Below are 12704 nucleotides of genomic sequence, written 5' to 3'. Positions count from 1 at the left end.
CCATGTTATGGCTCATAAATATTTTAATGTAACCGGACATAACTCGGTAATATATCTTCATATGAATATTTTACATACTAGGAGAAGATTATAAGGTTATAAATAAAACAGGAATCTTTCTTTGGCACCATCTAGTGGTAGACTTAAAAAACACAGAATATATGACAAGTGTTTGTGTGTCTGCATAATACCTTAAAGTCTTTAAACGTTTATGATGAACAGAAATACAATCTGATATGTCACAGCCGTGGGTTTTTATAACATTAATCTGTCCTTATTTGGTCACACACGCGTTGATGAAATCTTTGTTTTTGCTCATTATTGGAACAATTCTTCTTTGTGACTCTGTGGATGAGTCAGAGTTACACAGAAAATGCATCATTTATGACCTTTAGAGTGGCGTTCCTTCCTTTCAGAGGGAACACAGACTTTAACTGTTCAAATAAAGATTTAAAATGTTATTTTTAATCATCATTTATTCAGTAATTCAGTGAGATATGTTTACTCTAAACAAGACAATCAAAAATGTTCATTTTATTTAAGTGGACCAAAGAAAATAAATATATTATCTAATATTTGATGCTCAGAATACTTGGCTGGTCCGATACCTTGTTTACGTTCAAAGGCATCTTGAACAGACCTGGGTAGGAACTTACTTTAAAAAAATCCATTATTCATTAATAGTTTCTAAATATGTCTATTAGGTTCTTATTTGAAGTGTATTTATTCTGTGAACATTTATTGCCTCTTAAAACTTCATAAAATGCTTTTATGTGAGATCTTTAAAAAATAGAAAATGTACAAGATATATAAAAAAGTAACCTATGGAGATTAAGCTCATTCTTATGACTTGACAAAGTCAATAACAAAAAACAACCAATGCACAGACTAAATAAAAATCACTGACAAAAAGGCCAGAAATCAAATAAAGGAATAAACAAGTGGTAAATCAACTGAGCAACGAGCTGACGCTGGTCTGCTGATAATCCAATGTATAAGTTGTGTAAATGGCCAAGTTGCTGGCATTTTAAGTAACTCTTCCCTCTTCAACTGTCAGCAAAAGCAGAAAGCATATGGCAGGACACGAAATAACAGAGCAAAATAAAGTTGTGCCTGAAATGTTGTAAATATTGTCTGTTAATTGGTGGTAAAGAAACATCTGCTCATGAAAAATGAAATCTCTGTAACAAAAAACGGTATAATTTTAATATGGATTGAAGGATAAGTTGATAAAATATTATTGCAAAAAAGCCACTCTATAAAATGTGGCCCCTGAAGAAATTGAGTTGACCATCACCGACCTTCAAGCAATAGAAAAATTGCTTGAATTGAATAAAGAAGAATGATTTAATAGAAAATAAACTAAATTACCTTCATTAAGAAGAAGCACCTGATCGTAAACCTTTGTGCCCGAGCACATCCCCGTCTTTCTTTGATAAGTCACATAGTTTCCAGTAGTTTCATCGGAGTCTGAAACGTTGGTATGTCTGGAGCAAAAACACCACATGGGGCCCCCCCGAGTCAAATCCTGGGTTACCCTTTTTTTTTTTTTTTGAGAAGATGAATTGTTTCCAGGTGCTTCCATGCTTCCGTCTCCCTCGTTTTCCACAGATCGACTTGATGTTTTGTGTCGAAATGCTCTTCTGACGTCACCATGGAGATGGTGGGAGGTGGCGTGTTACTGTGGAATGTCCAGGAGGGAGGTGAGCGGGGGACAAGCTGGAAACAATAAATATTGGTTCATTCAGATTTTCAAGCACAACATATTATCTCATCACAGTGGGGGGGGGGGGGGGTTCTCTTGCTGGATGATCTGCACAGCTGGGATCATAAGTAAGTCCTGCTGAACTCATGAGATCCCTCAACAAGAGGAGACGACCATAAATACAGGAAGCTGAGGGGCAAAACAAAACCAAAGAGCAAGAAGATAATCAGCATTTTAAATTATTTTTTAAGGCAGGCTCCGAGAGAGTTAGAACATTGTTGTGAAAACAGGAACGTCGCTTGATGTGCAGATGCTGGAAATGAAGGGGCTGAATATCCTCAGCTCAATTTCAGGACACCACAAATTCATCTAAATGTGTTTAAAAAAGGACAAAAAGTAAAAATTAAAATCACTTCTCTCATTTACCATACATGGATAGATTCTCCAGCTCCAGAAAAGTCAGTCATTTTTTATTAATTCCATCATAGAATAAAAAATAAAAAACCCATGTCCCGGCTATTACAAAGACACTGTTTCTCCAAGTTGATATCATAGTCACTAAAACCCTTGAAGGAGCCAAGGCCATTTCTTTCGCTACATCCACATCATGTTTTTTTTTAAAGGAAATTTTGCATCATGTTCTTTCCCCCCGGGTCAAGGTGCACAACTTCCACCATTGCATATGTATTACTGGAAGACAGTGAGGGAGATAAGAAAGGGGTTAAAACACTTACAAAATACAGTTTGTTAAAATGTCGACAAGATGGTGGAAAGCCCAAAGAGTCCTATCTCAACAATGTAAGTCTCTGTTTAGTTTTTTTAACCTTTAATTAACAGTCTTAGTCCAACAAACATAAAGGTGGAATTCCAGATTGAGTGGTGTCACACGGTCCACTGAGTGAAAAGAGAACAGTCAATCAAAAAATACCCAATGAATGGAATAACTATCAGTGAAAATATGGGCAGGAATCACAAAAGTCCCGAAACAGGTAGTAAAATATAACCGGGAGGTACAGGGACGTGTCAGGTATTACCAGGGAGAACTGAGAAACGAGCTGACACTCGTCTACAGATAATCCAGTGCATACATAGTGCTGTCTATATTGCTGACATCTGGCAAAATTAAATTAGTCATTGGTTAAAAAAAAACTTGTCTGCTCATGAAAAATATATCTGCGTAACAAAAGTGGGAATTTCCATATTTTTTTTGTAGACAGCCTGGAGTCATGGAAATTCAAAAATGAGCAAGAGTGGTAGGAGGACAAAGAAGATGACCTCATGGTGACTAAGAGACCTTTCGGAGGACAGTAGATGTTGGCCTGGATGTCCATCAGTGTTCCTTCAATAGATCTAACCACGGAGAGGAAAGATGAGAAACACTGGGTGATACAATTGACCCAAACATATACGTTTACCAAAGGGCTTCACAAACATCGATCCCCGGGACCGCGTAGCCCAGTGGTGGTCAATTAAACTTCCATAGGGGCCACGTTATACACAGTGACTGTTGTGAGGGGCCATCATGGTTAAAAGAAAGTGGAAACAAACCAAAAATTAGGTTACAAAAATACATTTTGGAACAAAATGATGACATATAGAATTTATTCAGTGATTAGTTCACATAAGGTAAGGTAAGGTAAGGTAAAACTTTATTGATGAAATTGTTTTTTACCAATAGCCAGCAATTTTTCATAAACAATAAAAAATAATACATAAAAAATAAAATAATAAGAAGAACATAAAGAGAAAGAACAAGATGACACAATCTAAGTCTAAAGATAAAAACAAAGAACATAGGTCAAAGAAAAACAACAAAGACAAAGGATACAAAAATAAAAAAAATATAAAAAATATATAAAAAAAGGATAAAAAATACATGAAGTAATTGACATTTTCGAAGACACATATGACCTCCCCAAAATATTCAGACACTTGTTAATGTCATCCTTTTTATGTGAATTAAATCAAATTTCATGGAGCATATAAATTCATCCTTTATATGTGAATTAAATCTGATTTCATGGAGCATATAAATTAATCTGTCCCAGCCCTCAAAGGACAAGATCCGCTTAATTTTGGACATCACGGAACGTTTTCCGATTAATAAAAAAATATCCTTAATTTTCATTTAAATATATAAGTTTGTAATCTAATTGTAGATTTAAATCATATAGTTACTAATCTTTAAAATACATGAAAGTGTAACTTCAAATTATGATATTATTAATTTTGACTACAAATCATTTTATATATATATTTTTTCTGGTATAAAAAAGGAACTTTTCCATGAAAAAAAATCATTTTGAGGGACAGTAACTACTCACAAATATGACAAAAACCCTGACACTGCATCAAAATATGTCTGCTTTCTGTTTCTTGTAAACATCATACATTTGTGAACGGCATGAAAACATTTTGAAAACTGCTGCCCTATAGCCATATTTAGAGTTGAACTAGTAATACATGATATAAAAAAATCAATAGATAATCTTTAGCGTTGACATGACCTTTGACCTAAAGGGGACCACATTAATTCAGCTAAAGGGCCGTGAGAATGTGTAGTTAATACTAAGCAGTAACGTTATATTATATAATTAAGTAGTTGTGGCTACAATGATCCTCAGATATGATGGTGACCTGTTAGGAGGCACCGGTGCAGTTGAAGATGAACTAAAAAGTTCAAATGTGACTCCTGGAATCCTTGGATCATTTATTAGTTTTCATTGGAAGCCTCTGGGTGTGGGCGAGCGGGAAAACAAGGGACAATCAACAATGTGCCAGCCTCACCAGAGACTTCCTGCCCTGGTCTATGTTTGTCATGGCAACGGCAGCGGATGGTGACTCAGCACAAGGACGCTTGCATCACTTTCACCATTCCAACGTCGGGACAGCGCGAGGGAAAGACCACTCAGAAGTCATTCGTCACGACAGAAGGAGAGCGGCTCATATTTAGAAACATCTTTATTGAAATTCAGGGAGAAGCAGCAATAACGTAAAAACATGAGAAAGAAGGATGAAAGTGATAGAAAGAGTAGAAAAAGGAGAAGCAATAAATAAAGTGGGGGAAAAGAGAACGTGAACAGACAGAGAGGAGAATGTTGGAAGATAAAACTAAGAAAGAAGGAAACTAAATCATGCTTAAACAACACAAACAAAAGTATTTTCCACGTTACAAAAAAAAAGAAACATTGCATAGACTCGACCTTTTCTCTCGGAGAGCGAGAGACACACACTTTTCTCTGATTGTCAGTCTATTTTTTTTCTCTTTCACCTTTTAACTGAAGCGATGAGAACACACAAGCAAACATAAGTTACCCCCCCCATCCCGGACCCGGGGCCACACAGTAGCCCAGAGAAAAGAAAAAGAAAGAGCCAATAACGGCCGATCATCACTAAGAATAACAACACAAGTCGCACACATAGTCAGTCGCGGACGCTCAACCTTAAGAACGTCTCCCTTTCCCTAGAGATTGTGGTTTTAGTTGCTGCGATCGAGGTATCTGTTAGTGAAAACTGTTGGACTGAACACGACCTCACATCGAACACCCCCCTGACACTCGTCCATCTGAAAGTCGCCAGTAGGGGGAAGCAAAACATGCACACACACTGAATGGCTTTTAAGAAATTACAATTACAAAAAATGTCTGCAGAGAAATAATGTTATATTCACCAGAAACTACTCTTTTTTTTTTTCTTTTTACTTATTTCTGCCAATATTTTCATTGAGTGTATTTAAGAGGTCAGAGTAAACCATTATTTAATTTTATTTATATCCAAATAATACTCCTTTAGGTTGTTTTTTTTAGGATTATCTAATTTATTTTCTTAATCTGTACTTATTGATGAGCAAGAAAGTCCAGAAAAATATCTTATTTTAAGATAGAAAGACAAAGCCTGAATTAAGTTTATAGTTAAAAAAAAATCTGTCAATAGGTGAAGAAAAATTCTAACGCCTTATCCTAATACAAGAATAATGGTTTTATACACAAAACGAAAGAAGTATTTGATTTTCTTTTTAGCGTTTACAAGAAAAATTAGGTCTCAACTTTTTAATTTCTTCAATTAAGGACATTTTTTCTAGACTTGTTCGGTGAATATGACTCAAATAAATTTCTTATGTACAGTTTTAAAACAAGACTAAGATTTCATTTTCAATTCATTTCATTCAAGTTTCGGATATATTTTTTGAAAATCCAACTGTAGAACTTGTTAAAATGATTTGTTTTAGAATTTACTTTTCTTATAACTCTCATCATCTTTCATCAACAGGACTCAGTCTAAATGAAACAAATAACAACTCTAAACTAGTTTAATTATATATTTTCTTCTTGAATATATATATATTTTTTCATTTGTTTAGATCAATCAATTGATTTAAATAATCAACATTATGGACATTTGAATTGTGTTACAAGGACTTTTAAGGCAGACATGTCTTTGGGGTCAAAGTTAAACGACAGAATCTCTGTAGATCTGTGGATGGACGCGACGGAAAAAGGAGGGAAACGATAGAAACCCGCGTGAAAAGCATGAAAAGGGATCATGTATTGCATTTTGTTAGTGAGCAACTCTACCAGAGAGTTCGATATGTTTGCATCTGAGCGACCTCCTGGTCACTGAACGGTGGTGTGTGCGAGCGACTCCAGTGGTGCCGAGAGAGCCGCTCTAAGAATAGAGCCGGGGCCGAGCTCTTGGGCTGAACTCATTAAAAAGTTCAAACCATCCCAGTGTGCGTAGCAACCCTGTGTGGGTGACCGCACGCAGCGCCACACAACGACCACCGTGTGGAGCCATTCTGACCTCCGGAGCTGTTACACGATCCTTCCGTGATGGGCGGAGAGAGGTTTAACGACTTCCTCTGCGGGGAACACAAGCTGTGGGAGCAGCTTTCAGTAGCTTTTGGGACAGAATCTTCTGCCGATTGTCTTCTCACAGGATTGTCACTGGACGTCTTCATCATGTCCAGACACATTATTGCATACGACAGTGAGTCTCTTTCTCGCTCTCAGACACGCGTAGATGGCGTCCAAGTCCACATCAGAACCAAAGGTTAAGCCGTCAGGTCCGATATGACGAGCGTGTCCATTTTATTCCCGATCTCCCCGGAGACCTGGAGCTCCTCGGACTCGTAGTCGTCATCGAAGGAGCTGCGGATCAGACACGGAAGAAGGCGTTAGACTCGTCTGCTCGCACTCACCAGAACGTGAGCTTTTATTTTGGAGGCGTCTGGAATGATCCTAAATCTCTACAAAGAGCACGTCGTACCCTTCGTGCAGCTGTTCGTTGGCGGTCTCCTCGGCCACCAGGATCTCATATTCCTCAGCGGCGTATTTGTCCCAGTCGGACGGCTCCGGACCCTCACTGTCAATGTCCTGGAAAATATCCAGTAAATAGTTCAGACGAAGTTATTCACATTTCCCTAAGACAAGATACACCTAATTTAGGAAATTATTCAATGTTTTGCTATTTAAGAAAATATCCTCAATTATTTATTTAAAGTGCACCAAATGTGAAAACCCAACTCTACTGACTTATTCACATTTAAATGTAATGTAAATGTTGAAGTCGTCCTCTTCAAAATGCAATAGGTCATTCATTATGACGTTGCTCCGTTATGAAGTTATTACTTAATAAAGTTCTCTCCCGTTTGAAATCTCACCAAACGAGATTAAATCAGTTAAGTACCTACATGTTAATCGAGAAACAAAATAAATATTTATGTAAACATGGTGAGAGTTACTTCTGCCTTTAGGTGTTTTTGTAATGTGTACATTAAGCAGCAAACCTTATTTTTATTATTTGTTTTTAATGTACAAAACAGGAGTTTAAGGGATGAGTTTGAAATTAACGTAATGAAGCGAAATGAAATGAAGCGCATTTTAAGTGGGCGGGGATTAGACATATTTTCTAATATAAATATCTTTATTAAATAAGAGTTTTGTGCAAAAAGAAACATACTGATGAGTATAATACAGGTCCTCGAACAATTTAAGACACATTTAAATCAGCACATTAGGTGCCCTTTAAATATATAGTAGTAAGTAAGTTGTTATCTAATTGTATAAATCAAACATTAAGTTACTAATCTTCAAAAGTCATGTTATTGTTGCTACGTTTCACATCATCACAGCTGCAGCTAAGCTAGCAAGTGCAGCAGTTAGTTTATAACTTCCTTAAGTTGAATCAAAGATTCATATCTATGTAGTGTTATCAGGTGTTAAAGTTAAGCTTAACAACCCACATCTAGCTACAAGAAGAAGAACAAATAATCAAATTATGTCAGAACAGCTTGAGACCTTGGCTCCTGCAGAGGTGACAGTGACCATAACAGCCTGGCGTCCTGTCCAAGGTGTCCCCCGCCTCTTGACCAAAGAAACTGGGATAGGCTCCAAGCCCACCCCGCAAACCCCATAAAGGATTAAGCGGCATAGAAAATGAATGAGTGTTTGAGCGTTTGAGAGTGTTTGAGAGCTCATGACATGGACCACTGCAACAAACTCTAGCGAGAATTCTGACCCGCTCTAGTAGAAGAACTCACATTTCCCCAATCCTTAAATCTCTGCATTGGCTGCCAGTTTCTTTCAGGGTGAATTTTAAAATTCTGGTTCTTACTTTCAGAGCTATTCATGGTCAGGCTCCTCCTTACATCAGTGATCTGATCCAGACTTACACCCCAGCTCGGGCTCTGAGGTCTGTGGATCAGAAACTACTGATTGCTCCTAAGCTTTGGAACGATCTTCCTATCTCTCTGCACTTGATAGAGTCCACTGACTCCTTCAAGAAACATCTTCAGACCTTTTTATTGGTGCAGAATCTTCCCTGATCATCTGGGACTCCTGTGTTTGTCTTATGTTGTCTTGGCCTTTTAGAGTTTTTAAATTTGTAGGTATTTTTAACGGTCTATTGCTTCAAATTGTTCATGCTCCTAGCGACCCTGTGAAAGGTGCTCTACAAATAACTGTTACTTACTTATTTACATAGAAACTTAATTTTTAATTTTTTTGACATCTCACCTTTTGCACAGCAAATGGATCCCTCTGTTCATGGTCCAGGTACTTTTCCAGATTGAAGAAGGTGTCGAAGAAAATGTGGGCCATTCGGCAACGCTTCAGATCACTCAAAGTGATCTTGCCTTCAAGTCAGAGACACCAAATCTTACAGCTTCTGCTCGAGCAAAACAACAAACCAGCAGGTGCTTCACATACCTGAGCACTCAGGTTTGACCAGGTCCAGCATTTGACAGAGCAAATCTTGGAAGGGCAGCGGTTCGATGCCCATCCGCTCCATCCTCTCGCACTGCTCTTCGTAGAAATACTCCAACTCATACATGGACAGAACGCCGTCGCCGTCCATGTCCATGCAGCGAAACCAGTACTCAATGCTACAGAGGCAATAAAAATGTACTTTGAGTTAAAACTTCTTGGAAACAGAAGGAAACGTCAATATTTCCACACTTGAGAAGGTTTCTTCTCGTGCAAATGTTCTGGTTACTAGGTTGTATGTACGTATGAAAATCTGTTGATTCTACAAAGAAAAAGCGTAAACCTTGACATTGAAAATCACAAGTTTACGTATCTATTCCGCAAGGATTGTTGGCCCCGAAATCAATTAGATTAGAAGTGCATGACGGATGGGGATGTCAGTGTTTATGATAAGGTAAGGATAATAGAATATCAATTTTGACAATAATAAAGACTAATGATGTCAATGTGGCAAGAAGAAAACTAGATAACAAAATAATATTGCACATTTTGCCTTTATTTGGGGTTAATATTCAGTTTCTAGCTATTCAACTTGAAGAATAAGTTTGTAAGTCACACTTACAAACAGTTATGTAGCTCTTACATGTCCTAACGTGACCAAAACAGACATTTCTCATAATGTTGGGATTCCGGTTTGTGTTTTCTTTCTGCTAATCATTTTGTGAATGCTGGGAAGCATTCACACAATTGAGATCCTGTTTTCTTCTGACCTAAACTTTGTCCCACTTCTCCTCCCACAAATTGTATCCGATTTGAACCATTCAAACTTTGATCAATTCTAGCTTTCTTTTAGCTCTTCCACTCCTTCTTCTATTTGTCTTTTTCTACCCCATTCATTTCAATGGGGAAAATCTTTAACTCGTGTTTCAACTCCTTCCACTTTGACCTACTACTTATACTTTTACTACTAATTCTACTACTACATTTATTTTTCTACTACTTCCACATTTACTACTAATGCCACTTCTTCTACTTTAACTACTAATTCCACTACTACTTCCACAGCACAGCAGGGTAAGCATTCACACTGCATTTCCTACTAGAAATGCACTCATGTTTTGAACAACTGTTCTAATGAAACATCATTTTTAGACTGATGGCGCCACCTACTGACCTCGAAACAACACGACACTGCATCAATGAAGCTTCATCATACCATCACTAGTCACAACAGCTTTTTCGTGTTTAGTGGAATATAAATGTATCCATTTAGAAAATACATTTTTAATCATATATACGTCATTTTAATTCTTGTTTACCATCATGTATTTGTGTCATTTTTAAAAGTTTTTGCAACCACAGCAGTCTTTACAGTAAAAACCTTTTTTACATCATTATATGACACTGTTTAAGACTGTTACTCCATGTCACTTATTTACAAACAACCACTCTAGTGGCTACGGTGCAAACACAATGTAATTCATGATGTTGGAAAATACATTAATAGATAGAAGTACAATATACTCGAAAGTTAAAAAGTGACTTAAATATCTCGAGTTACAATGTTTACCAGGGGTCTCAAACGATTTACTGCGGCCCTCCATTTATTACCTACATTTTAATGAGTGTGGCAGAGCAAGGGTCTCCGTTTTTGTTTAACGTCAGATGATTAAGAATTGTTATTTATAATAATATATAGTTAAGAATGGAATATATATATATAATATATTTATTTTTTAAATAAAGGAATAAACAGCACATTAAATTAGACCAAATTGGCCAGAATTAACAGTAAAACCACACAAAAATCCACAACGACAAAATAACAGATATAAAATATGTTCAGAAAAAACTGTTTGAAGACCCCCATTCCCATCTCTATTTATTAATAAAAAATAGAAAGTTAATAGTAATAAAACAATATCTTTCTTTTTATTCTTGAATGACTAAAACCAAAAGTTTACAACAAATGAAAAGCATTTTTATTTGTGACGAGGAATAAATGGGAATATTAGCTTCTTAAGACTGTTATCTAAGGGAACCCTTGAGGGATTTGCACGTGTGGCTCCCTCTGTTGTTCAAAATCACCTTGTCAGATTCTTCTTGTCCTCCTCAGAAATCAGGAACCAGACGAACTCAGCGTAGCTCATCCTGCCTTCCCTCTGGACTGCATTCCCTCTGAGATGATAGAAGCATTTTTAATTCTCGGCGGGAGCACTCATGACGTCCCGGGTCTGTTGCTGCGTCTCCTACTCACCGGGTCACCGCTCCAGAGAACAATCTCTCAATGATCCGGTTGGAGGACGCTGCAGAGCAAACAGAAGACACAGAGGTATTGTTGTGAAACCTCCGGAAGATCGTGACTACAGCAGCTGTTGTTGCAGCTCTCACAAGAGGAGGTTGAGCAATAAGAAATAAACAATTGTCATTTCCAGGGACAGCTGTGGCTTCTATTGGCGAACAAACGGTGATGCTTCAAGGCTTCAAACTAATAGCATTCATGCTACGTCCTCACCGTGATCGTTGTATCTCGCCAGGTCCTTGTGGTCGATGTAGAGATCGTGATCGGTGTCCAGCTCCCAAAACTTGCAGTAGATGACGTAGAAGTGCTCGTAGGAGAAGTAATCGGTGATCTGGTTGATGTCGTCTTCCTCCTCCAGCAGAGCCAGCGTCTGCAGGAAGTTACTCCGGCGCAGCTCCATCGTGGTCATACGTCCTGTCCACGAGCGGTTCACAATGTAGTAGATCCGTTGAATCACCTGTTTGAATGGTCAGAGCTCAGTGTAATCAGTGTCTTTACATGGACCATAAGCATTGAATAAGCAAGTCTGTGTATTTAGAACATTCGCAGGCCGCAGGCCACATGACTTGTTGGCCTGATACACTCTTTGGATCAAACTTGAATTATTTGGGAAAATACTATGTTAGATAATTTGTTAATCCAGCCAAAAGGTGGCATTTCCTGTTTATGTATCAAAATATTATAATCCAAAATAATAATCCAAATAATCTCTACTGAGCCTCCCAAACAAAAAAACAAACGCACCTACCGATGATCTAATCTATTTCGTATTATGTCAAAAAGTAATTGAACATGTTCACAGTTTCTCTGTTTGCTATCATTATCACACAGTGGTTCTTTATCTCAATGTTGTGTTTTACTTTTAAATGATTTTTTGATGCCATAAGGTAAAAATGAAGCCAAAACTTGGCAGCAAAATCAGTGTTGCCTTTTGATATGGTTGCAACTAGTGGGTTGATGAGACATCATGAAACAAATAATGAGGTATCATGATACAGTCTCTTCATTTTGAAAGCCCACTAGATCTACTCATTCAATACAATCTGGAGTTATTTTCCAACTATGACTGCCATCTACTGGCCCTTTATAAATGAAGACACTGTATCATGATACCTCATCAACTGTTTCATGAGGCATCATCAACCCAACACTAGTAGTCTAGCCAAGTAGTACTAACCATTTCTAGTTATTAAAGATGTAGGTCATTCGGTATAAACACAGACAGGAAGTTAGACTTTAATGAAAGAAATTGTTGCTTTTTAATAACCAGAATATTAACAGTTTTCCTAAATTTCACCTCAGAACGTCCGCGGATAGCTTTTGTTATCCACTGACTAAGCTAGCATCTTGTTATTTCTTCATCCTACATGACAGTAAAACATTTTTTTTAATATTAATGTTTCTCTATTGGGTAAAAGTCACGTGACTAAAAGACACAGTGTCTTTGTAATAAGCAGAAAGTATTTGTTACAGGAGGGATTGTCGGGTATAATTA

The 12704-nt window shown here is 37.3% G+C and overlaps 1 protein-coding gene across 1 annotated transcript in view; it reads right to left on the bottom strand.

Moving 5' to 3' along the window:
* Positions 1 to 4696: 4696 nt before the first annotated feature.
* The window catches only part of LOC148060831 (serine/threonine-protein phosphatase 2A regulatory subunit B'' subunit alpha-like), a 57575-nt gene continuing 49567 nt past the window's right edge, over positions 4697 to 12704 (bottom strand). Inside the window, exons 8-14 of the mRNA XM_087779897.1 lie at positions 11423 to 11666; positions 11165 to 11213; positions 10996 to 11085; positions 8911 to 9086; positions 8719 to 8837; positions 6971 to 7077; positions 4697 to 6852 (exon numbers count right to left, since the gene is read on the bottom strand). Of these exons, the coding sequence (XP_087636023.1) occupies positions 6756 to 6852; positions 6971 to 7077; positions 8719 to 8837; positions 8911 to 9086; positions 10996 to 11085; positions 11165 to 11213; positions 11423 to 11666 (882 nt within the window). The 3' untranslated portion in view covers positions 4697 to 6755. The remainder of the gene's footprint in view (positions 6853 to 6970; positions 7078 to 8718; positions 8838 to 8910; positions 9087 to 10995; positions 11086 to 11164; positions 11214 to 11422; positions 11667 to 12704) is intronic.

The sequence above is a fragment of the Callionymus lyra genome, chromosome 18 (genome assembly GCF_982586985.1).
Source record: "Callionymus lyra chromosome 18, fCalLyr1.hap1.1, whole genome shotgun sequence".
Classification (NCBI taxonomy): domain Eukaryota; kingdom Metazoa; phylum Chordata; class Actinopteri; order Syngnathiformes; family Callionymidae; genus Callionymus; species Callionymus lyra.
Note: the sequence above shows the minus strand (reverse complement) of the source record. Positions and strands in the feature narration are given on the sequence as shown.